The sequence below is a fragment of the Crocuta crocuta genome, unplaced genomic scaffold (assembly GCF_008692635.1).
Source record: "Crocuta crocuta isolate KB4526 unplaced genomic scaffold, BGI_CrCroc_1.0 scaffold90, whole genome shotgun sequence".
Lineage (NCBI taxonomy): Eukaryota > Metazoa > Chordata > Mammalia > Carnivora > Hyaenidae > Crocuta > Crocuta crocuta.
The window spans coordinates 2,859,549-2,885,993 of NW_027527449.1; the positions used below are offsets into that span (position 1 = coordinate 2,859,549).

A 26,445-nucleotide genomic window follows, 5' to 3' on the forward strand; every position below is an offset into this window, starting at 1 on the left:
GCTAATGTTGCCTTGTGATCACAATGAACTTCATCCTCAGGTATACTTTATTCTCGCTGCAGTGTATGGTTTTGGTACTGCTTCACATTATAGCAGAAAATTCTGCGTTGGCAGCAGTTGGTAACCTGCTGATCAGGGTTACCAAGATGCAGTGTGTGGGAGACAAATACCTATTTCACCAATTCTAGCCAAACAGAATTAATGTAAAGACTCTCAATGACAAAGAAGAAAATTAGGGTCATGTTGTTAGACCCATTGCAAAGAACACAATCTGAAGAAAACATGGAAAATAAGAATAAACGTGTCCTTATTTCTTTCATGTTTCTTGAAGCCAAAGCAAGATGGCCAAGTTTTTAGCTGGTTGCAGAACCATCTTCTGCCTTTCTCTTTCCACTTTTGTATATTGCCCTAAAGCCCTCGCTAACAACCTCACTCAACCCAACCCTCCTCGGTGATACCTTCTACCAGCTGTCTCTCTTGTCCGAATCAGAAACCTTTTCTTCTCTCCATCATCTGTTTTCCATACGTATAGCCCATCTTGCTAACACTGCTAGATTGTGGAAAATAACCTGCTAGAACTAATTTATTCTCGTTTGATCACTAGATCTCCCCTGTGGTATTTGCATTAAAACAAGGGATCCCACAAGCAAGAATCCTTCACCAAAGGGGGCAGTTGGCAACCATAGGGTCCGAAGCACTGAGACAGGTCGGGGCTAGAGATATTTTTGAATGAAGGAAGAGTAAAGTCAATGTTGGTGGTGGTGCAGCTGTTCTGAAATTATTTGGAAATGATCCTCTCCTCATCATCAAATGCTACATTTCTTGATGATTGTCAATTACATTTGTCCAGACGTTTATATTTTAAGCCATTCTCATTTAGCCTTTCTTTATGCTAGTCACATTCACATAAAGCATCTTTTTTTTGATGTTTTATTTATTTCTGAGAGAGAGAGTGAGAGAGAGAGAGAGAGAGGCAGCATGAGCAGGGGAGGGTCATAGAGAGAGGGAGACACAGAATCTGAAGACAGGCTCCAGACTCTGAGCTGGCTGTCAACAAAGAGCCCGACGCGGGGCTGGAACACACGAACCATGAGATCATGACCTGAGCCGAAGTTGGATGCTCAACCAACTGAGCCACCCAGGCGCCCCATAAAGCATCTCTTAAATCAAGTTACGAGGGCCCTGAAAGATGAAAAAATAGAGGAGTAAAGTGATTTGAACAGAGCTAGTGAGTGGCTTTAACTTAGATCTGCCCGAGGTCAGAGGAAACAGCAAACTTTTTAAATTCAGGAAGCCAATCTAAGTGGGTTTCCTCTGCGTGTGCTTGCTTTCTAGCTTGCATTTCAGAAAGAACCTGTAAGAGCTTTGAATTATTGTGAGACATTGATTTCCGAGGGTCAGATGTTGAAGCAGTTTGGGATATACATATTGGCTCATAGGAATGGTGCTTCGGGTATTTATTTGCAAAGTGAACTGTGTTTACATACCTGCGTAACAAATAACTAAAGATAGTTTTCTGCTTTCCTTCACCTCATAGATTTTTGCATCAAGATGTTATCATTGTAAAAAGTCAATAACGTGGAAAATGTTTTTAAGTTACATTTCAGAGATTAGAAAGAAGTTTTTACTGCTTTTAACCTCTCTCTTATTTTTATTCTCCAATATGGGCCCTTCCCCAAATAGAGGAAAGATGCAGAAGGTTTTAATCATTCATTTTTGCCTTTTAAAAATTATGTATTCTTGTTTTGAAAAATCAACATGTTTAATGGTAATATTTAACTGTTTTTGACCCCTGTCTTCCCTTTCCCCATTTAAATGTGATGTATAAATAACAGTGGGGAAATTCTTCCACCTCTATTCCATGACATTGACCTTTTTTTGGGTTTACTTTCATAAGTACAAGCTACGCCCATTCTGTAAGAAAAATTCTGTGAGTACTGTGCTTTAATTCATCAAGCTTGCCCACCCTTTCACTGTCCAATGGGCTCTTTTCTCCTTTTTTTCTTCTTTTTTTTCTGACATATTTTTTGGCTCAGGTACTTATTCAAATCTCTCTGATAAGCGGTTTCATTTGTAGCTAATTGCAGCAACAGATTTTCATTATTTATGAGTGTCTTTGTCAGAGCCCATTTCGAAGTCTGACCAAGATAAAGCTGATTCCAACTTCTGATATGACCACAGCCATAAAGCAATTAACCACACTAGTTAAAATGTGCTGGGGCCTGGAGGCTACTGATACTTTTACAACCAAATATACACTATATTGTGCATCATGTCCAACTCATTTCCTAGAAGATTCAGCATGTTGTTATTTTATCACAAATAACTTATGACATCCTCTTTTAAAAAATACAGTGTTCTGTTATCTCTCACACCAGCCAATTAACTTTAAAATGTTCATAGATTGAAGAGATAGAAGTAGGAAAATGAAAACTATGAGTGATCTAAATGCTTCATATCCTTAAAAGGTTGGTGTTGTGTGGTGGCATTTAAATCAGTCTTTGTGTACTGTTATTCTTTACATGGATTTTGATTCTGGTCGGTACCTAAATCTCAGACTCCATCAGGCCAACAGGAGACAAGAAATGGAAGAGTCATATATCTGCATCGTACAAGCAAACATATTTCTCTCTCTACTCATCCAGAGTCTCATAAAACATATGTGAAATTTCAAGAATAAATACACGATTGGCAAAGTCATTAATAAGAGCAGTCATTTTAAAGTGTCACCTAATTTAAACACTTTTGCTTTAAGTTATTGCCGTGTCGTGGGTTTTATTATGCTCAATTTATTAGTAAAGGCCTGCAGGGTTCACAGCCGTTTATTTCTCAGGGAACTTGATTTTGTCATTAATTTTTAAATACATATTTCTCCCACTTTATTTTTAGAGTGCACTTTATTTGCAAAAATTGGTTTACTCTGATCGATACAGATGTTTCCAGGTGATTATTAAAGCACAATGTCTAGAAAGTCATGTGTCTGCAAATTTTCAAGGCATTACACTCCAAAATATAGGATATGCACACACACACACACACACACACACACACACACAATGATACATGTTTACATCAGTGGCCAACTTAAGATGGGAAGATGTAATAAAGACTGACCAAGCTCCCATTTCTACTTAACAAGTAATTAGTCTCTTTTGTCTTGCAAAGGAGTCACATCTGGGTGGGAAGAACCCCACAGCATAGGGCTAGAGACAAGACATAGGAGAGAAATTTGACAATTTCTCTTGCTTCCCAAGTTGCTAAACCGAATTCGATCACTGATACCCAGTCATTTCTCTGGGCTGAGTTGTCATGGTCTGTTCTCCTTGGCCTGCCCCCTCTCTGGAGGTGCTTAGGGGCTTAAGTGGTCGACAAAGGAGCTCTGAGTGGGGGTATGTGGGAGGTCTGGGGCAGAGCCCCGCCCACCTGCCATAATTGCGTTCACCTGACCATCTGCCATGCATTGCAAATGTAAACACCTGATGCTGATAACTGAAAAACCTGAATGCTTGAGTGTTTATTTTAGGGAGATTTCTTTAAAAAAACAAAAAAGAAGACGATGAAGAAGAAAATGAAACATATACTCACTAGTTGTTATCTCTTTTTCCCCCTAATTAGGACAGAATTTTACCCTAAGGCAGTTAGGAGTTTGTGAACCAGCAACTCGAAGAGGACTTGCGTTTTGTGCGGAAATGGGGCTCCCCCACAGAGGTTACTCTATCAGTGCAGGGTCAGATGCTGATACTGAAAATGAAGCAGTGACGTCCCCAGAGCATGCCATGAGACTTTGGGGCAGGGGGGTCAAATCAGGCCGCAGCTCCTGCCTGTCAAGCCGGTCCAACTCCGCCCTGACCCTGACAGATACGGAGCACGAAAACAAGTCAGACAGTGAGAATGGTAAGTGCCATTTTTTGCTCTATAATGTGGGCCTTCGGTGCTTCTGTCCGTTTTCGTCAGCTGTGGGCGCATGCTTCTCTTCCTTTCTTTTCTCCTCTCATTCTTACTTCTTTTTCTTCTTCCTTTCTTTTGGTTCTAAAGCGGTAGAACTGTCCTTGAATAATGCATTTTTTTCCCCTGGGAAAAAATCAATATTCGACATCAGATTGTTAAATTATGCAAGCAGTCTATGATGTGTTAGCTATAGTTTTGAAAAACATTTTAATTATGTACAGAAAAAAAAAAGATTAGCTTTGACTTCTCCGGGGCCATGTCACCTGTTATTCTCTGTGGGGCAGCAAAGCACGTGGTGATAAAGTGTACCCCAGAGCCAGCTTGTCATCAAGCGTGTCTTTGTAGATTCCTCTTGAAGATATCTCAAAGAAGTTGCAAAATCTTCGAATGGATGAATGAGCACACAGCTAGCTTATTAACAGGGCTCAAGTGATTGAAGAACAAATTTGATCGTGCTTTAAACTTACCAGTTGATGAGAGCAATAGCAATTTTGGTAAAGAGGGAGAGTGTGGTTTTTGATGTGCTTTGGGGACCAGATTATTATGCAGTTAAGTCGACACGCAGAAATTGCGTTGTAGGGTATCCAAATAGCAGTGTTACGTATCGTAAGAGAGGTATCTTTATAAATTTGGGGGATTTTTTTTTTCTTACTGCCAATGCGGGAAAATAAAACAGTTCATTTATATGCAATAATGGCTTTCAAAGGAAACTTAATTTTTTGTCAATATCGCTTTTAAGAAAATTGGAGCATCACTGCCACCATACCAGACAGTAAAGAGCATTTCTCCTTCGGCTTTTAGTATTAACAGTGCACTCGCTACTTGAGTATAGTCATTGATGCTCTGTGTATATGATGCAAAAGGAAGCAAGGAGAAAATTTAAGTGGAAGAACTGCATGACATTTGAAAAGAAAGATAGTTGTTTCACCAGCAGCACTTCATTTGTATTATTTCACTTTGCTATAGGAACGCAGGTCTGTTCAGCTTTCCGTTTTAGCCATCACACCATGAAGTGATGCCTTGTGATTCCCCCTTTTACCCGCTTCCCTTCGATTCATGAAAAAAAAAGTCTAATTTAAACCCTCTAACTCAGTATCTTACGTGGAATACTTCAGCACGTTAAACCAAAGTCAAGATCAATTAATAATATGCACTCACTGTATTCATTTTGGAAGTGTCAGTTCTTGGTGGAGGCTTTATCCCAGCCCCAAACAGAAAACAAGGACAGCTCTTCCTGACCAAATGAGTCTTCAGACCGGGCTGCCAACGTTTCTCTGAGCTAATCCACTCACCTCCGTAAACCCTGTATTATGTCTGCTTTCATTAGGGATTCAGAAGTTCCTGACCTTAAATGCGTAAGCATTGGTACCAACTTTGTTTCCCATCTATCCGAATCTTCAGGTACAATGGTTATAGTCCACCTCTGATTTCCCTAAAATACATGATAAAATTTATGGTAGTTGTAGAAAAGAATAGAGTGCAGCAAGATAATGCATTTGGTTCTGATTATCTGCATTATATCCATACCCATATCCATTAAATATCTTCTCGTGTCGGGTCAGGTTGTTCTTTCCACCCACAGCCTTTGTAGCATCTCTATCCTTTCTAATAACAAAATTATCCTGTCATGGTATCTGCATTGGAAAAATAGAAATTAAGTTTACGATTTTTAAACTCCTATATCTGCTAACTCTGTTTCACCATGAATACCCCAATACGTGGCTTTTTCTTTTTCTTTCCAGAAAATTGAAAACTTATCAAATTTTCAACTGTTAGTTAAGACTATAAAGTATCCCAATGGCAGGAAGGAGAAAAGGAAGACTGAGTTTCTCCCTGCCGCTGACCCTCACACCTGCATGGGTTGTTATTACCTGGCGAAGGCTCTGCGCCCCCTGCTCGCTCATTGACCTTGTTCATGGAGTGATGTCAGGACAAGAAAAGGTGTGCTTTTCCTGGCTGCAAGTGGTTGCGATGACGCAGAAGGGAGAGAGACAGGAAGAGGGTGCCAAGGGCCCTGCCTTGAAATTCATAACATTTGGTTGCATTTGTTGAGAGTAAACAGGTCAGCCGAGTTAAGAGTATAAAGTGTCAAAAACAGTGTTTGTTGAGCTGGGCAAGCGACGACTTAAACTCATGTTTACTCTTTTCCCCAAGGTTTGGCTGTAGTTGTTTTTTAAAAAAAAAATTTTTTTTGATGGTCCAAAAACTCCCAATGAGGTCAGCCCAAGGAAGAAAAGAAAAGAGGAAATAAAATAGATTTGCCCTCTTAAGGAACACTGGTTATTGCATAGATTTAGTATGTATGTCGGTAGGAACATTTCAGATTAATTAATTTGTTCTGAATTTTCAGTGATCAGTCAGAAGGAGCAAGATTCCACTAAAAGGAATTAATGGTTTTAAAAGGTGGGAAAGCATACTTTTCTGGGCTAGCTAGAAGACCCTTTGGATTGTAGAGTGAAACAAAAATATCAAGGATTTTTTCTGATATAAAAACTATGGGTATCTTTCTTAATTTGAGTCATAGGAAAAACTAGAATCTGTAATCCTGCCCACGGTCTTCTAACATCCTTCTAAGCCATAGCCTCAAAACGATTACGGATTTTTACCGTTACTACTTCTAGTCAAATATTTCTAATATAAAATAAAAATAATTCAATTCTGTCTTTGTTATTTTCTCATTGCTCTAAGTTGGAGAGGCTATTGATTTTTCCAGTGATATCTTTCTTGCTTTTCATTATTTTAAGTGTCTAATATCATTCACTGTACTAGCTTCAGATGTGTCCTTGGAAGTTCTCTTATACCTCTATAGGTCGAAACCAGAAGGACATGTGTGAAATAATTCACCAAAATGAAACGAATTTAGGCAGCAGACACTGCCTTGTTTTCATCCGGTTTAGCACTGGGAGTTTTCCATGACTGTTTTCATCATAGGAAATAACTGTGAATAGGCTGTTTTCCCCCAGAAAACTGTTATTCAGCATTTGTAAAATTATGCAAGCCAAGCGCCCAACGTTCTAGTTAAAACTTCAAAGAAGAGTGGAGTCACTAAAAGGGATTAAGTTTCATTTATTTATTGATAAAGAGGCCAACAATTCAAGTTAAGAAGGCGCTAGAACGGCTTTGAGGCTAATGACATTTTGAGGGTCTGAGCATCCCACAAGGGGAAAGGAACATTCGGACCATGGCACACGTTCTCCGTATTAGCAGACACTCAAAACAAGTGATAAAACTTTTTCTTTTGCAAAACTAATGTCACCAGCCGCGGGGATTCGAAGTCAAAAAACATTTTGAGGAAAGAAGTTGTTTTTTTCTTTTTTTCCAGTGTATTGAGTTTCGGATGGAATTCCAAATGTTAGTCTTGAATTCCAAATGCTGATCTTGCTCTGCATTAAGGAAATGGGAGAAGACTGTTCTAGACACCTAGTGTTCACTGTGGTCGTTCTCATCATTCTCCAGCCAGATACCGGAGGGGCAGGGGTGAGCAGTCACCTACTAAGCGACCGTTCTGGTAAGCTGTTGAGAGGTGACAAAATAAACCAATGAGTCGCTCTCATCAAAGGTAGAATTACCAGTGTGCTCTGGGTCGTTATAAGCATCTTACTTGCCTCTGATGTATTGTTAGAAGACCCCCCGCTGAATTTCCACGATCTGGCTTTTCAGGTAATCTGATCTCAGTTCCAACTGTCTATTTAAATGTCAGGAACCAAGGACTTTTTTTTTTTTCCAGGACAGCCAACTTTAAGCTTTAAAAACATTTGTTTGTTCATCTTTTCTCAGAAGAGGCCAAAACATAGAGAGCATCCTTTGTCGTCCGGCAGTGCGGCGTCATGAAAGGTGCCTGGGTTTAGGACCTCACTGGTCAGGGTTGAAGTCTCCTCTTTCGGCTACTGAGACTGTGTGCTCCTGAACACTGTCATTCTGGACCCTCACGGAGGGCAGTGGTTGAGTACGTGTGCTAAGGGGGCAGATCACCTGAGTGTGCATTGGCACCCCCCCACCCCCAGGCTGTGTGACCTTGGACAAGTTACTTAACCTTCCTGTGCTGCAGTTTCTCCAGGGGTAAAATAGAATGGTAACTAGCATCCAGCCCGTGTAGGGTTGTTGTAAGGACTAAATGCGTTCAGATCCACAGAGCTCATCATGTGCTTAGAAGAGACAAGTGCCTGGCATCTGGTGGGTGCCAAAAAGTGCATGTTGTTAGCATCTGTAAACAGTGGGAAATTATATCTCCTTCTTAAGAGGTGATGAAGATTCAGTTAGATAAGCAGTATCAAGTACCTGCAGTTTTGGCCCACGGCGAATTTACCTCCCTTCCCGCCCCTGCCTCTTTTTACCCCTTCTCTCTGTGGGCATTAGTTTGTGGCCAGATGAAGGGGAGCTAGTGGTCTCCAGAAAAGGCACCGATAACTTGCATAGTCTGACGTTCCTGTCACCATTTATTGACTCTTTTATTTTCCTCCCAAACCCCACATCCATTTTAATTTACTGTAATTAAATGAATGTACATTGAATGGTGCTGATAATTAGTCTGATGGCTGTAGACTTCAAAGACTTTCACTTGCTCCTTCCCCTCCTGGCCAGAGGAAATTTCAAAAGTAGTGTTTCCCTCAAAGGCATGTTACTTCGACAGCCAGTCAATTAAAAGGCAATTTAACTGACGCTCCTCAGTTCACACGATAAAATACATCATTCCTGAAAGACTTTATTTCTCACCTGGGATCTTAGCAATATACCTGTTGCAGGACCTAACTAATGCCACACTAATTGTGCGTCATACTGAAGTAGTAAAGGCTCATTTGGCTGACAAAGAGGATATAACAGTAAAGTGCACTATTTTTAGGTGTAATAGATACTTCCTTTGTGCAGCTAACATACTTCAAGGAACCAATTTACTTGTCCTTTGGAATACTATTTCAGTTTTTTTTTAGCATTCGTTTATTTTTGAGAGAGAGCAAGAGCATGAGCAGGGGAGGGGCAGAGAGAGGGGAGGCAGAGTATTCGAAGCAGGCTCTGTGCTGTCAGCCTAGGGCCCAACGCGGGGCTCGAACTCACAAACCATGAGATCATGACCTGAGCCGAAGTCGGACGCTTAACCTACTGAGCCACCCAGGCACCTTAGAAATACTGTTTAAAAAGTCTGCTTTCGTATCAATAAAGTCTAAAAGTTGCGTTCTTATGCTTTAAAAGGAAAAAGGTATATTTCTTAAACCAGTTTGACAAACTACGGCAGTAGCAATGTTTAAAACAATCTCTAGACAGAAAACTTTTAGTTATTTTGAAACTTACCAAGTCAGACGGAATACACTCCCCGAAAGAGTGGGCAGTGCGCTTTCTTCACTTTCCGAGCAACGGCACATAGGAGACAGAGGACACGGAAGAACTTGTAGCCTTTCTATTACCAGTGAAATTCTAGAGTAGTTTGGGACTCTGTAGTGGCGTTGGATACTTCAGGGTTCTTCTAATTTTACAAGATTCTGTTACACATACTAAAGTATAACTTGCAAATAAATTCCATTATGGGCTCTCTTCTGGCATGTAATGGTCACTTCTGGCGTGTTCTACTGTTGTAAATTATATTTTATGTTTTAGGTGCGCTGAGATGTCAGAATCAGCAAAAGTAAGAGGGTGTATGCTTACTAAATCAGGCTCAGAATGTGAGCACTGCTTTGCAGAATCCAGCCAAATAGTTTCTAATATATAAAAATAATTATGTTGCCTTGATATGTATACATGTGTGGCTTAATAGCGACTTGCCATTCTCGTAACAAATGCTTCCACATTTCATGTTGAAGAATGAAATACGCTTCTTTCATGGATATGTTATAAGCCACTCAAGCACAGTAAGGCTATGATTTAAGTTATTTTTTTGTTAATTTAGTGTTCTGCAACTCGAATGAGGACGACTTTGGTGTCATCGCTTAAGTATTTTATATACATTTGTATTTTCCGTTCTAAAAGGATTTTCAGAACCTCTTGGCTGTCTGCTCCTTTTCGCATGACTACTGCCATAACAGAATTCAATTTGTGCTTTAAGTATTGTTGTTCAAAGGATGTGGAATAGATGCTCTCTGTATTTATATTCTAAATCTTTTCATTGTACAGTTGAAATCAAAGGAAAGCGTACCATGCACATATCAAAACTGATGATGTATGCTATTTTGATGTTTGAATGTGTTTTGATATCCTTGAAAAATCACAGTGGTAGCAGGAAGATTGTTTTAATTAATGAATTGAACAGCAGCAAATGCTGATTCAGGTTTATTGATGCAATTATCACTGAAATAGAAAAATTAAGTGTTAGTGCCATAGAACCGTACTGGATTTGCCATTCTGTGGGTATTCAAGTGTTTGAAGAGCAGCTAACTGGGGGTTTTCTTGGTGCTATTAAAAGAATATTCTTCCCGGCTCATAATAATTCTGTTTATTAAAATTATACACACATATGAGTATAAATGTGAGGACCGTAAACATTATTTACTCAGTAGTTTGAACAGTGGCTAACTATGTTAAATTTTTTTGGTTTTTATCAGTGGATTTGAGATAGTTTTCCATAATGCATAGACTGTACAGAAACTAAATGTGAAAATTTTTTTCTAAGTTTATTTATTTATTTTGAGAGAAAGAGAGAGACATGAGAGGGACAGAGATACTGGGGGAGAGAGAGAATCCCAAGCAGGCTCCTCACTGTCAGCACAGAGCCCGACATGGGGCTTGAACCCATGAGATCATGACCTGAGCCAAACCAAGAGTCAGACATTTAACTGACTGAGCCACCCAGGTGCTCCTAAATGCAAATCTTTTAAAATGCATATTAAAATTCCTACACATGCATATGAACTTGAGAAAAGGGCAATTAAAAGTGTCTTATCAGTAGTACCTTGACTTTAAATATCGTCACACAGACAGTGCACTTGGGTGGCTCTGTTGGTTAAGTGTCTCTTGGTTTCGGCTCAAGTCCTGAGCCTCATCTCATGGTTCCTGGGTTCGAGCCCCACATCAGGCTCTGTGCTGACAGCATGGAGCCTGCTTGGGATTCTGCCTCCCTCTCTCTCTCTGCCCTTCCCCTGCTTGCTTTCCATCTCTCTCTCTCTCTCTCTTTCTCTCTCTCTCTCTCAAAAATAAAGAAACAGTAAATATTGTCATACAGAAACTGCAAACTGAATAAACTTTAGATGTGACTTTTTGAATTGATTTCGTATTTAGTTTATCAACCACATCTTCAGTCAATGGACAGTAAATGCTGGGTATTGTACCAGGTGCCGGAAAAACAAAAATGAGTAAGAAGTCATCCACAACTTCTAGAGATTCATAGGCTGAGTNCTGCCCTTCCCCTGCTTGCTTTCCATGTCTCTCTCTCTCTTTCACTCTCTCTCTCTCAAAAATAAAGAAACAGTAAATATTGTCATACAGAAACTGCAAACTGAATAAACTTTAGATGTGACTTTTTGAATTGATTTCGTATTTAGTTTATCAACCACATCTTCAGTCAATGGACAGTAAATGCTGGGTATTGTACCAGGTGCCGGAAAAACAAAAATGAGTAAGAAGTCATCCACAACTTCTAGAGATTCATAGGCTGAGTGGGCAAACAGGCCCTGGATTTAAATGTGCTGAATGGTATTAGCACACAATAGGCTAAGTCACTGTCAGCAGAGAGAAGATTGTTGGCAGCAGAGACCGAGGGTGGGAGAGAAGAGGATGTTTCATAAAGGAAGAAGGAGGTGGCATTGGAACATGGGGCTCAAAAGGCCTATAGAAATCCAAGATGTAGACAGAGCAGCAAAAGAGAAAGTGTGAAATCTGTGCGGACTCTTCTGAGAGCCATGGGATGTCTGGTACCTAGAACACAGGATGTGGGTAGGTGAGGGATGATTTGAGGTGGCACAAGCTGTCCCAAACCATACTGCAAAGGGCCACATGGCCATGTTAAGAAATCATGGTGATGGGGAGGTTCTGGTGGATTTTCATGCAGAGTAATATTACAGTCCGATTTACATTCTGCAGGCACTCTGAAAACAGTCCAGAAAGTCGACTGTCTCCCACAGGGAGTAAGCTCTGTAGGGGCTTGGCTCTGTTTACCATTGTATCTCTGTGCTCACCTCCCCCAGTGCCTGAGCCTGGGGCGACAGTGTTTGCTGAGCAAAGACACCGTGGACTTGCAGGTCGAACTTGAAAGAAAATGGGCCAATCAGATAGTATTATAATTATCAGAGTGAGAAAATACGAGAAAGTTTAAGCCATGCACTCGGCAGGGGAGGAAGACGGATTGAAATGGAAAGAATCAAGAGGTGAAGATGTATTCATTGTGCTGGGGTTAGGGAAGAGGAAGACATTTAAAAGACCCTCTAACATAGAAGAACAGTACAATCCACACAATGATATAATTCAAGTTGGAGGCTAAAGTCTGTTGTTCGTGGTAGGTAGTAACTCAGACATGAAGAGGCTGTATTTAAGGCGTCTGTGGGACACCAAAGTTCAATAATCTATTAAGCAATTATATAGAGAGGTAGAAAAATTCAATAGATTTTATTTAAAAAGATTTACCTTATAATCTATATGATTGCAGTGAAAGCCATGTGGCAGAATCCAAACTGTCCCCAAAAGCAAATTAACACGAGGCTGTAAAGGGAGTACCCTGGAAAGAAACAGAGGGTGACCCTCCGCAGAGATAAAGAGAAGATCAAGATCTATTCACAGGAGGCAAGAGAGGATATAGGAAGTGAGAGAGGGGGGTCTAAACTTCCGAAAGTCTAGTGAGTCAAGTGCAGAGATGCCCTTTGGATCGCATAGGAGGTTATTCACTTCTGTGTATGGGGTATGGTGGTCGCATTGCAGAGAGAAAAACAGAACCAAAAAATACGGCACCAACAAGCATTGATCATTCTTTCCAAAGACAGAGGGAGGTAGGCTGGTAACTCCTGAGATATACAGAGGCAGAAGTATTTTTATATCGGAGCACATTTCAGCATCTTTATATGGAAAAGGAAGGAACCATCCAACAGTGAGAAGGGGAACAGAGAGATTAGGGAACATTAGTAACATGGCCTCTGAGGGACGTAAAGCAAAGGGACCTTGGAAATATAAATTTATGTCACTGCGAATCCCTCAACGTGTTTTAGCTTTTAAAGTACTTTTCATCTTAAAACTGTGTGTGCATAAAAAGTTTAGTGTTTGTTATAGAAAAGGTCTACTTAAAAAAGGCAAGTCTCCACCTGTTTTGATTAAAACCATAGCAAATGGTAGGTCAGTGTAGTATAAGTTGATGATAGTTGACGGAATTGAGAGTCCGTGTCATCAAAAGGTTTGGGGGAAAGTACATTCTTATTCAAAATTGATATTTTATTTTGGATAGTTCTGTAAAACTGTAAGTGCACACACACACACGTGCATGTGTGTGCACACACACACGCGTACGCGCGCACACACACACACACACATCCAGAGTCCAGTGGAAAACAGGTAGTTACTGACTTTGGAGCCTGAACTAATGGGACTGTTCTCAGTGCTTCTCCAGATGCACAGGTAACTTCTTTCTTTTTCTTATCCTTTCCTTTGCTTAAAAAAATACGTGTTTATAAACATAAAATTATATCATCAGATTTGATTATTAGTGAATACTCTGAAGCCATTGTCAAACATTTATTTAAAAAAACACACACACACACACACATTGGGGTGCCTGAGTGGCTCAGTCAGTTGAGCGTCCAGCTTCGGCTCAGGTCGTGATCTTACGGTTCATTGAGTCTGAGCCCTGCGTCAGGCTCTGTGCTGATGGCTCAGAGCTTGGAGCCTGCTTCAGATTCTGTATCTCCCTTTCTCTCTGTTCCTCCTCTGTTCACACGCTGTCTCTGTCTCAAAAATAAATAAAGATTTGAAAAACATACACACAAAAGGGGGCCCAAAAACCATATCAGAAGAGGTATGTCCGAGAGAAAGAGAAACACACTGTAAAAAGCCAGAGCGGAAGTTATTACCTGCATGTTGCAGTTTGGAAGATGATGACTCTGAGAGATGATTATTCAGACAAAACTGAATAATTGATTTGTCTTTAATTGGTTAATACCAAAGTAATCAGTAGGAAGTAGATTTGCCCTTCCAACTGGTTTTTATAAGGGTGTTAAAGTTCACAAAAAGAGATCTTAGAATTTTGACATATAGCAGCTGAAGAGACCTGGGGGATTTGAGAGTGCTTGAATGAAATGTCAGTTGCTGCCGAAAACAGGTATGAAACATTCCCTTCTAATGGACTATGTCTCATTTACTGTGACTGGAGTTCCACTGTATAGATTGTAGGGCACAAAATGTGCTCCTAGGTGCATCTTCATTGTTCAAATGAACCTATTTAAAAAGTGTAAGCCTTCAGATAATCATGAGCATTTTTTTAAACCCTCAGTCACTCTTTGCATTTTACTGTCTCGGTAACCAAGTAAAATGATAGGTCATAACAGACATGATAAAAATGAAGCTTTAGATCGAACAAACTTAAGTATAAAATATTCCGAGTGTTTAAATTCATGCCCTTAAGTTGTCTATTTTAATTACTTCACGTTACATGTTCATTGGACAAGGCAGGGAAGCAACCTAGTATTAACTAGTTTCTATTTTTGCATTTACACTTTGATTTTTTTCTGTGTATGTGTTTTACAAAAATTAAAACTGCAGTTTGTTTTTGCTTAAGTCACTCCATGTTCTCAGACATTCTTCTACAACATAATACTTTTCCATGCTCTGTCAGAGTGCCCTGCAAACAACGTGTATCAATTTACACTCCCACCAGAAGTACAAAAAAAGTGTCTTTTTCCACAAGCCACCGACAACAAATGCTGCCATGCTTTAAAATTCTGGCAACTTGATGGATAAAATATAGTATCTTACTGTTGTTGTAATTTATATTCATTTGATTGTTGGGGAGAATGTATTCTCATGTATCTGTGTACAGGTTTGGTTCTGTTTGCATTTCTTCTTTGGTGAATTGCCAGTCCATGCCTTTTGTCCGTTATTCTGTTGGGGTATATGAAGAAAGGGATATTAAATGAGGAGAGAATAGGATTCAGGGACACCAGGGAACTAACACTGGCTCCCCCTCCCCGCGCCCCCCGTGTGTACATGAAGCCTTGGGGAGACAGGTTTGGTTGTGGGAGGACCTGATATGTAGAAGCTTCTTACATGGGGGCCTTCTGCTTGTAGAGACGTAGTTAAGCTTCACAAGAATGATGAATAGAGATGCCAACTCTGTGGGTCAAATGCAAGGTCCTCAGGTCTAGCAAGACACTGCCTTGATTAAATAGCTGCACGCTCTTCATTAGAGATTCTAAGTGCCAAGAAAATCTGCATCTGCCCCAGCTCAGAGAAGCAGATTCATTTCTACCAAGTTTCTGCCTTCTTGTCAAGTAAATTTAAAAAGGTGATGTAGCAGGAAGAAGTAAATCTTTTTCCATCAATCCTTAGCCTGATGGGAAAGATGCAGAAGATAGAGAGAGGTAGATATGATATATTTTTTACTTACCAAATTGCAAGTGCTTTCTTACACTTTTAAAAACCTTCATAATTTTGTCTCTTGAAATATTTAGATCTTAATCTTTTGCAAGTATTGTGTTTAGTTTCATTCTGAGATATTGTTTCCATAAAGAATTTTTAAAGAAACCTTTTAAAATACGGTCAAGTCAGTTATATTATCTACGTGTGTGTGTGTGTGTGTGTATATGCACGCGTGCATTATTAGAAAGGTTGGCTTTACCCGTAGAGCAAATTATTGTTTCTGTTTTCTTCCTTCTTAAAATATTTCTTTTTATTTACATTTAATCTATCTAAATACTGTTTAATATAGTCTATGGTGTAGGGATTTCAAGTGATTTTCTTCACACAGTTCATTTTTGTGAATTTCGTTTAAACTAATTAAGGAAAGCTTCATAATGTCTAATAAGTATATACTAATATTTTTGGCACTGAGACGTCAATGAAAAATTATACTGCTAAATCTTTGCAACGAAATAGGAAAAAATTTAGGAACTACCTTATATAAATAGTAGCTTTTAGATACTAAATACAGGTTTGGTAGTGTTTTGGGACATCTAGGCTGCTAACTAAAAAGCAACATTTTCAGGAATACACAGTTAGCTACTAGCAGTGTAATGTGTAACCTTGAGGTATTGCAAAACATGTAGCAGTAGAAAAACAGAATAAAATAGGCTTATGGAAGTCATATATAATGTCGCAAGCAGTTACTGAGATCTATTTTTCATTAAAAAATAAAGCATTCATCCTGCAAAAAGTTAGGATTTATTGTATTCTGCGAACATCCTTGTATTAAATATTTTGAGAGATATTTAGGGGGAATAAATTATATCTTTTGCTTTCAAGCTAATAGACTTGGAGATACAGGGCTTTACAAAGAGGAAACCATTAGAAGGCAAAGCAGCTAGAGGAAATACATTGAAGCTCAACTGCACATTGAGAAGAGGTAAGCAGTCAAGATTTGGAAAAGGATTTTGCAGAAACTTTAGAATTTCAGCCGGTCTTGGAAGGTGGTAAACTATGTTTAAGTGTATCAGAAGGGTACATGCTTACAGTTGGGACAGCGTGAGGAAATGCTTGGAGGCAATAAGGGGAATCATGGAGAGTCCACCCCATCTAGAAGGATCCTCCTGGGAAGCAGTGGAGATTAAAGTTGACAGTGAAACAGAATCGATTTATGAAGAACTGTAAATGTCAGGCTGAAGGTCTAAGCTTGTCACTGTGGATAGGGTCTGTCCTGCCCATGTCCTGAAGCGGAGTTGAGACATGATGGACAGATTATTTCAAGGCAAGCTTGGAACTGATGAAGCCAGGGTCCCCTGTGAAGTAGCAGTGGCTTATTGTGAACAGGGAGGAAGGAACAAGTCACAGTGCTATTGACGGGGTTTGCAAGATGAGAAAGGAAGATAAGGGGCCAAACATATATGCACAGAACCTGGAAGAATGTTGCCATCATACAAAAAAGGGAAAGGCCATAGAAATATCAATAAAATAGACCTTCATCTACACGATCACATAAAATCCTAGTGCAGAAGAGTTCACGCTGAGGTTTGGGAAACAGTAAACAGTATGTAAAAGATGCTCTTTTTTAAATTTTTTATTTATTTTTGAGAGAGACATAGAGACAGTGTGAGCAGGGGAGGACCAGAGAGAGAGAGGGAGACACAGAATCTGAAACAGGCTCCAGGCTCTGAGCTGTCAGCACAGAACCCGACACAGGGCTCGAACCCACGGACCGTGAGATCATGACCAGAGCCGAAGTCGGACGCTTAACCGACTGAGCCATCCAGGTGACCCTGTAAAAGATCCTCTTGAATACTAAAATTAAATGTGAATGTAAGGGATGATGAAATGGTCTTATAAGAAAACAAGATGGACAGTGAATAGTAGTAGATCTTGTCCAGACTCAAAGAGAAAGTGATTTCTCCATATTTCCTGAGCCATGCCTCAGCCAGCACCTTCAGGGATGGGTCGGTCTCCTGCAAGAACGTGGCATCACAATATTCTACTGATGCACCCTGGTTTGCTACTAGAGGAGGCAGTCCAGCACCTCAAGAGCAGAGTCTGAGAATATTTTCTCCTCGCACATTTTAGTTGCTTCCTTCCAAATGTGTGAGCAGTCACCCCATGAGATAGATTTCCTGCACCCTTGATTTGGTATTTATCTTCACCTTAGCCATCATGAGAGTTCAGCAACTGATACGTTTTCTGTGGGAACCCCTGGAAGACCCCTGGATGTGTCAGAGTGATGCAAAGAAGGAAGCTGCAGGTCACTCACAGTGAACCAGATTCCGCTTCCACCCGTGGGTCTCAATCTGATAGATTTTAAATCAAGGTTATTGAGTTCTGGAGATAACTTGGTAAAGACACTTGGCCAGTGGGCCCCTCAATGCTGTAAAGACAAAGGATTTATATTCCATTGGTTCTCACTGTTCACATTTGCATCTTTTAAGGGTCTAGATGTTAACTTCCTGGTTTCACCATTAGCACACTGAGTGTACTTATTATTTTTTCTCAAAATATTAAGAGATTGACGCACAAGGCCAGAAGGGGAACATGGGCTACGGCATTTCTTTAAAGTGTTGTCATATTTTGTACCTATCTCTTCCAAGATTGATTTCTAGAAGGATAAAAACTACTGAAAAGGGATCTACATGGAGGCGAATGTTTGTACTTTAAGGGATAAGAATATTGATGATATATACCATGAGTTTGGGTTACTCTCCCCGTATTTCAGATAGTTTGTACTGAATGTATTTGATGGTTGATAGCTGTCAGGTAAGATTTCTTTTCCTCAAGAAATATCAGAAAGAGTGAGAGTTTAAGTTGACCCTTTCCTTGAGGTACATTTCTTATTCTATTTGAATTAGAAATTCTCAGCCTCAACAATGCTCTTACCTCCAACATTTCTGGTTCTGCTATTAAATAGACGTTATTCCTTTCTGGAACAGTTTGTATTCGCTACAAAATCCTTTGACTTCCATAGAAAGTGCCATTACTGCACAGAAACATTGTGACATTTCCAATGACAATTGCTAAGGATTTTGTATATGAGTATTGTTATTGTTCTTTAGAAAAGCCATTATGTGAGAATCTAAATGGCAGCGTAGAAGTTGGATAGAGATATAGGCAGAGGCAGGGAGAGATATTTGATTTTTATTGAGCACCTATTATATTCACTCTACTACTGTCCTAGTTTAGTAGTATTATCCCTATTTTACCATGGAAAGAAAATTAAGGCTTAGCGAATCCAGATATCTTGCTAAGGTTTCACAGATACTGAACGATAAAGCCCAGATTAAAGCCACTGTTTGATTCCCAAACCCCTAGTAACACCCTGCTTATTCTTGTATGGAATCTATCAGTACCAGACAGTAGTAGAGGGTAGGTCCCTCAGATCACGTACTTTTCAAAGAGAAGTAACAATCCTTGCCAGTGTAAATGTCGTCCTTGTCACCATAAGCTTCTGTATAGTTGGATTTATTTCACACTCCTTAGTTTAAGATGTAATTCTACTATATTTAGATGAGAGTTTCATAGGCACGGTGATAATGACACTTGATTAGAAGTGCAGAGATCTGATTTCTTATTCTGGCTCTATAATTAAGTCATTCCTTGACCTTGGCCCTTTCACCCCGTCAGTGTCTTTGGGTCTGAGTTTCTGCAAACTGTGTCTTCTTATTAAATAGTTTTAAAAATAGGGATTTTTTTTAAATCTTTGGTTAATGTTACAAAGATAATATTGCAAAGTTTTCTCTTGAGGATGTCCCACAAGGGACAGAAGTCATCATGTTGGGTTAGGATAGGTCTAGCAAAGTGATGATATGAAGCATCAAAATCTATCAAACCACCCGAAGTAACAAGAAAAATTAGATTTATTATTTGCATCAGTCAAACATAATCCAAGCTTCCTTTGCTTGTGTGACTGTCTCTTAGAAGTATTCTGTCCCCAGAGAATGAAAATGTGGCCCTTGAACTAATACAATATGCATTATTGCCTACAAAGTTCTGTTATCTTTTGTTTTGACTACCATTCCATCTATCTTACTCCGTCATTTCAGGTTCCTAAAATAAATCTGTTTCGGTGCTGAATCTTTTCTAAATAAACATTAAGAATTCTATGCTATTTAATAGGTTTAGAAAATTTGCTTCGTAGTGATATTCAAGGAAAAATTATTTTTAAATATCTTGCCATACCTAGCACGTGGGTGCTTAATGTTTATTGGTGAATATAAAAATAACTGAGATGACCTAAATATTTCAGTATATCTTTTTTTAAATGATAATCGGCTCATTTGAATGAACGAAAACCAGGCACCCTTTTATTATTCCTCTTGCATGTACTTTATAAAGGAAAAGATACAGTTTGTTTTGACTGTGGTCATATTTGGTTGCCATATATGATCATTCCTACCCCACATTTCCCCAGGTACTTATTATCTGTGTCTTTCTTGAGATACTATAGACTCTCAAAACACACTGTGGCTCAGGACACTATTGCACTGGATGCATGTTCCTGTGATCATCAGCCTGTTTCGAGAGGAAATGATCTGTGCAAATCAATTCTGTTTTGTGTTCCAAATGGACCTGTCGAGTAATTGAATATCATAATCATAAGTCTGACGGAGACCTTAGGAGACATTGGTTCTGTTCTCTGTCAGGCACCTTAGAGAGAGACATGCCTGAACTAGATATCACAGGTTTCCTAAATTTACCTCTTTCTGTGTTTACCTGGAAATTTTTTCCCTGATTTGTATCCTAAGTTCCTGGATAGCTATAGAGAAATGTTGGTACTCAGCTTCACGTCACAATCCTTCTTATACTTGAGAAACAAGACTGTCTTTCTCTTCTCAAAACTAATAAGACCCAGTATTCATTTTTTGATAAATGGATCCTAACACCTAGCCCTAATCATTTTCATTATTCACTGAATATTCCTAATTAATCATGTCTCCTTAGTTTCTGCACGTGCGCGCGTGTGCGCGCGCACACACACACATACACACACACTCTTTCTCTTGCTTTTTTAAAGGCAGCAACGTCATATTTCTGTCTTGAGGTTCTTTTTAGTACCTATGATATGTACAAACAATGCTAAAAAGCATGTTATCTATCCTCAAACTTATGTTTTCAGTGGTTACATCCCTTAAAGGGCACTTTTATTCAACTCTGACCTAAGTGTCACCATGATGTTCTTCTACCCATTGAGGAGATCCATTCTTTCCCCTTCCACATTAATATCTTTGTAATCCTTGCATCAATTCATTTTTAAGTCAATTTTGGGTTTCTTTAGAATCTCGCATAAAACACTTATTTCCTAGAAGTAATTTCCTACTATGGATTACTGGATCAGAACTTTCTTATAACTTTCCTCTCACATTGGCTAATTCTTACTAATCTCGTGGCATTGTATTGTAACATGCCATTGACCCTCCCTCCTCTTAATTATCCATAAGATCCTCTCCTGCTTTTTCCTCTCTTGTGTCATCTCAGAATTTCTTTGTAACTGGGGTTTCAAATACATGTTTCTTTCAACCCGCAGTTCCTAATAAGCCAGGATGAGCAGTAAATATCTGAAGGGCTGATTTAGGACTTTTTCAAATCTTCTTTCCCACACTCAAAAAGTCAGCGCGTCTTTCAAGAGATCTAGCTTTAAAAGCAAATACAGGGGTGCCTGAGTGGCTCAGTCGGTCAGGCATCCAATGTCAGCTCAGGTCATGATGTTTAAGTCCGTGAGTTCGAGCCCCCACATCAGGCTCTGTGCTAACAGCTCCGAACCTGGGGCTTGCTTTGGATTCTGTGTCTCCCTCTGTCTCTGCCTTCCCCCGCTTGTGCTCTGTTTGTCTGTCTGTCTCTCTCTCTCTCTCAAAAATAAGTAAACATTAAAAAAGTTTTTTAATGTGAATACAATATGTGCATTGATGAAAGACTGCCCCACAAACATAATATTTTACTTATATCTGTTTTAAATAGTGTAGTTGAGAGTATTTTATTTTGGTTTGTAGTTAAAGGTGTTATCTAGGTAAATTATGCAAATACTCATTAACAGAAATAACTTGTTACGTTTTGCAAATATACTTCCAGTTAGAAAATCGCTACTGCGGGACAGAATGGAGACTGTCTTTTAGTAGCCTACTTGTTTTTTTCCTAATGGGTATAAATCATTAGGAATAAATTGTGTTCTGTCATTGTAGCCAGTAATTGGTGACATTTTCTTGTCAGCACGGGATTATAAATAACAGCAATATACATACTGTCAGCAGATTCATTATGTTATGAAAAACATAAACCAGAAGTCTTTTAACTATACTTTGCATATTTTCTGTATTAAGCCTGACACTGACATCTTTACAAAATTTTAGGGAATACTCGACAGAGCAGTTTTCATCATTAATAACTTCAAATTGTTTTATTATGCTTTAAACGTATTTTAATTATTTCTATTTCTTCCATAATTCCCCTGGAAAATATGTTCTTCCAAGAGTATTTTGCTTGCCAACGGATATTTGATCAATAAAACAGGGGTGGGGTTTTTTTAGTAGTAAAACACGCAAGAGACATGCGAAAGACTGTAAGCATTTGTGATGCATTTTAACATAGCTCCTGTTATTAGAGCACCTAAAAATACAAGGCCCTCCAATTGTACATAATAAATAGTGATGTTCTGTGCCACGCTGAAAGAAACAATAAGGCATTTGGAAGTTACACGAACGTGGACCAAATCTCCTAATTACTTGCCTCATTGATTATTAAATCAGCACGTCACTTTCCACGTTGGGGGTGCTGGCAATGTTAGATACCCGTCACCTCTTAGGCCACCACTCCCTGTAAAGGAGGGTAACATCCCTCACTTTGAGTAGTTTTCTCACTTCCTGGAGGGGAGGTTTTATTTTTCTTTGTGTCTTCAAAGTTCAGACCGAAAAGCCCTGCTCAGTTACGGAGAGCGCCCAACAGGCAAACCCACTCCAGCTCTCATTTGACCCCCACCTTCCTGGACAGGTTTATCAGCCTTTTCCTGGAAATGTCGGGAGCATTGCTCGAAGGGCACTGCTTCTGGCCAGCTTTCTGGAATCATGGTTGGGAACTTCTAGCATCCTGACTTCCCCATTGAGAGGATGTCTCGTGCGCTCCTCTCTTGGGTTCTCTGGTTTTAGTTCTACAACAAGTCTGAAGTTGATCTTCGATTCCTCCACTTTGTGAAAACATCGTTGTCTGTGGTTTTAGTCCTTTGCTTTTCATTATTTATTCGACGAATACAGCCAAGGCATTCTCCTGTCCCTTCAGGGACTATAAAGCTATAGACTATAAAGCTAAAACTATAAAGCTGAAGACCTACCAGAGTGCACTGCATAGTATTTTAGAAATGAGTTGACCGAGAGCTAGGGTATTTGTGCATTTCAGACCTGCTTAGTCATGTTTGTCTCTTGTAATACTTCCATATTAATTTCCCATTATTTTGGGCAAGACATTGTCCAGATATCCCTTTTTTCTCCTAAAGGTTAGCCTTTTAGCAAAATGTTTTGTTTTGTTTTTTACTAATGGTGTTTCCAAATCTTTTTTGTTCACAGTCTGAATCTCAATTTTATATACATGTTAATATTGGACATATTGTTAATATATATGTTAATGTTTACTTATTTTTGAGAGAGAGAGAGTACAAGCAGAGGAGGGACAAAGAGAGAGAATCGCAAGCAGACTTCACATTGTTGGTGCAGAGCCCAGCACGGGGCTCTACATCATGACCCATGAGATCATGACCTGAGCTGAAATCAAGACTTAGATCCTTAACTGACTGAGCCACCCACGTGCCCCTGAATTACATTTGATTTTGAATTCTGCCTTTTCTTTGCTGACTTCCTGATGCTTCTTTGGTACCCTTTTTCTTCTCTTCCTGCTTAAAATTGTGTTGCCATCTAAAGTCACAAAAACATCCTCTTTTTCACAATGGAGAATTTTAAAAGAACTTGCAAACATAAACCGCGATAATATTTTTTAACTTTATGAACTCACATGCCATGAATTATATATTTTTCATAATGGCAATGGAAACAGTTTGCCTAAGTGGAGCTCAGATGTCAATTTTTTTATCCCCACATACCATGTCAAAATCATTTCCAAAATTTTAAGCTTATTACTTGGTCTTACTTCTCTACTTGAAATCTTTCCCCTTCAATACCCTTTCATCAAATTCAAACTATTTATTTATTTCAAAGCTATTCTTAGTCCCTGATATATAGGGAGCATGTATATTGCTGCATTCAAATTTCTGCTTTTCTTTTGTTCTTTCGCACAACCAGAAATCCTGATTTTTTTTTTCCCCTCCAAGTTCTCTTGATTCCTGCCTCCGGAAAATGTCTGTTCACCAGAGAAAGTAGTCGAGAAAATTGAATCAACCTTCTTAGGAAGACTTAAATTCTCTAAGCTTATCTTTTGTGTTATTTAAACAGCAAATAATCTTATCTTCTTCTTTCCTTGAGATTCCTTGTGAAAACATTATAATGGACTTTTCTTTCATGAAGCCATGTGCTTTCTTGCCTCTTTGCCTTGATCAGGGCATGCTGAGAATCTGCAAAACCCTCCCAGCTACCCTTTACTGATCAAAATCCCTGCCTGTTTTCAAGGCTCCGTTTAAGTACCTCTTGCTTTTAGTCATCCTTATAAACCGAAGGCTAACTGACCAGCTTGCCTCTAAACTCCCATGGTGTCTGTTCTCTCTAGTTCTTCCGTGACATGCAGGCTCCACTACAGTCTTTTGAGATTATCTGTGTGTCTTAGTTTCCTACGCTGGGTCATATATGTCTACGAAGAGGAACTAATCTTCTAAATCCCTTCCATGGATTGTGTAGCCAGAGAAGTACACCCAAAACAGATGCCCACTTCAAGTTTTGCAACGAATGAATGAATGAATGAATGAAGTGTCCATTTGAACCAGACATAATGTCAGAAAATTATTGGGAGGAACAAATAGAAAAATGTAGCTCTATGCAGTTATGAAAATGGATATTCATATACTCTGACCTGTAAAAATACTTTACTATAAAGAGTTTTCTGGTATTCTCCCGGGTGTTTTTCAAACCACACATGTAAAAACGGAGAATGAATGCCTTGACTTCCGTGACATACTGTTTTAATTAGAATTCAGACCATTTGTGAATCCCTTATTGTGTTTGTTTCTTATTTGCCTTCACTAGGTTTTCTTTTCTACACAATTTATCCACTTGCAGGACTTGAAATTTTAAAGAGTAAACTTATTGTACATTGTCGTTCTATATTAAAGTTATTTTCATAATCATGAGTACTCTAATATGTCATATGTTCTTATATAATTTATGTTAAGAATTTCCTCGAGCAAGCTCCGCTGCATCATTTGGAGCACTTTAGAAATCAATATTGTAGAATACTAGTGGGAGAAAAAAATACTTCTCAAAGTACTCCCCTGTGTTCCCATTAATTTGTTTATCATCAAGGTCTTTATTAGGAATATAGTTGCTAATATAAGCCTATAATAAACAGAGTATAATTGAATTTTCAATATTTTGTCACCTGGGAGTAATTTTCTTACAAGACCTCTGCTCCATCTTCTGACTAATTGTCAGCAGTTACTCCGTATCACCACAGTAATGTCACCAAACATGGCAAAAATAGCTACCTGATTGCATTATATTTAAAGATATTCATTTCAAGCCCTTGATGGTTTCTCTTTAAATTATTTACCTCAATTTTAAATATCATTTAGAATGCAATAAATGTAATGAGCCAACATGTTCAGAAAATACAAATTCAGACAGAAGCGAAGATTTGTTCAATAGACAATAAAGACAATGATGTTGGGAGTCCCAGAGCCCCGTCTTGGCAACAGCCTAGACCAGGGAGTGGCTGAACCAGAGTCAGTGCTCCGACTCTGCACACGTGGGCTTTGCATCCTCTCTTCCACTGTGTTCTGGCGGGTTTTGGGTCCTTATTATTTATTTTTTTCCTGGGAACCTCGCCGTGGGTGAATCAGATATTATGCTGCTATTATATTATGTGGAATGATATCCCAATATTGTATTATTAAAAATAAAGGAAGACAATAATAGTTGAAAATGCCAGACACAGGTGGATTGACAGGAAAAACAAAAACCTTTGTTTTTGTTGGTGGTGGTTATTGAGAAGTGGGTTTTTGATGAATCCAGACCACGAGACCTCAATCCTGGAATAATGCAGGTTTATGTCTGTTGTCCCAACACAATCAATGCCTCCATTCCCTCTTCAAAATGTCTTGGTTTGGTCATTAACTTAAATAGTCGCCCCACCTCTTAACACATTTTTCGTTTAGCACCCCCTCTGTTTCCCAGACAGCTTGCTAATGATCCATACAGAAAGATTAAAACAGTTGTGTGCTCGTTGAGGAAAGCCTGCACTTGATCTACTTTGCAAAAATTCTCAAATTGTCTTTGTTCAACAGTTAAATGTTGAATTTGGATATAAGCGCCATTTATTCTTTAATCCAAATATTTTCATTGTTTGCTTGTCTGTGTCACAAAAAATCATGTATTTGTATATGTATATATAAAACAAGTCATGTAAATGTATGGTAATATATATATTTATGATTTTTAAATTGTAATTAGGAAGAAAATGTCCCAAGGAAAATTCTTCACAATGCATGAAAGCAAGAGAACCTGGTGAGGCCAGAGTATGATTGTACACTCCTACGTGTGTGCACTCACTTAACTGGACCACGACAGGAAAGTGCGAGTGAATGTCCTGTGCTATGATTGTGAAGAAGCAAATCTCTGTGTGTGAGTCAAATCGAGCAACTTTGGCCAAAAATGACAAGCAGTGATTTCACATGGCACACTTAATTCAATTAAAGCAAACATTGATGGGTCCGCAAGATACCCAAAGCACTGGGCTGAGTTGTGTGGAGGGTGCAGAGAGAGGGCCGTTCCCCTGGGGGAACTGTGGTTTGGAAGTGGAAATGGGGGTAACTAATAATTA

At 39.1% G+C, this 26,445-nt stretch overlaps 1 protein-coding gene across 1 annotated transcript in view; it reads left to right on the top strand.

The window, feature by feature from the left end:
- TENM3 (teneurin transmembrane protein 3) overlaps positions 1 to 26,445 on the top strand; it is a 449,902-nt gene that overhangs the window by 18,305 nt on the left and 405,152 nt on the right. Inside the window, 1 exon segment of the mRNA XM_077762712.1 lies at positions 3,616 to 3,894. Coding sequence (XP_077618838.1) covers positions 3,616 to 3,894 — 279 coding nt within the window.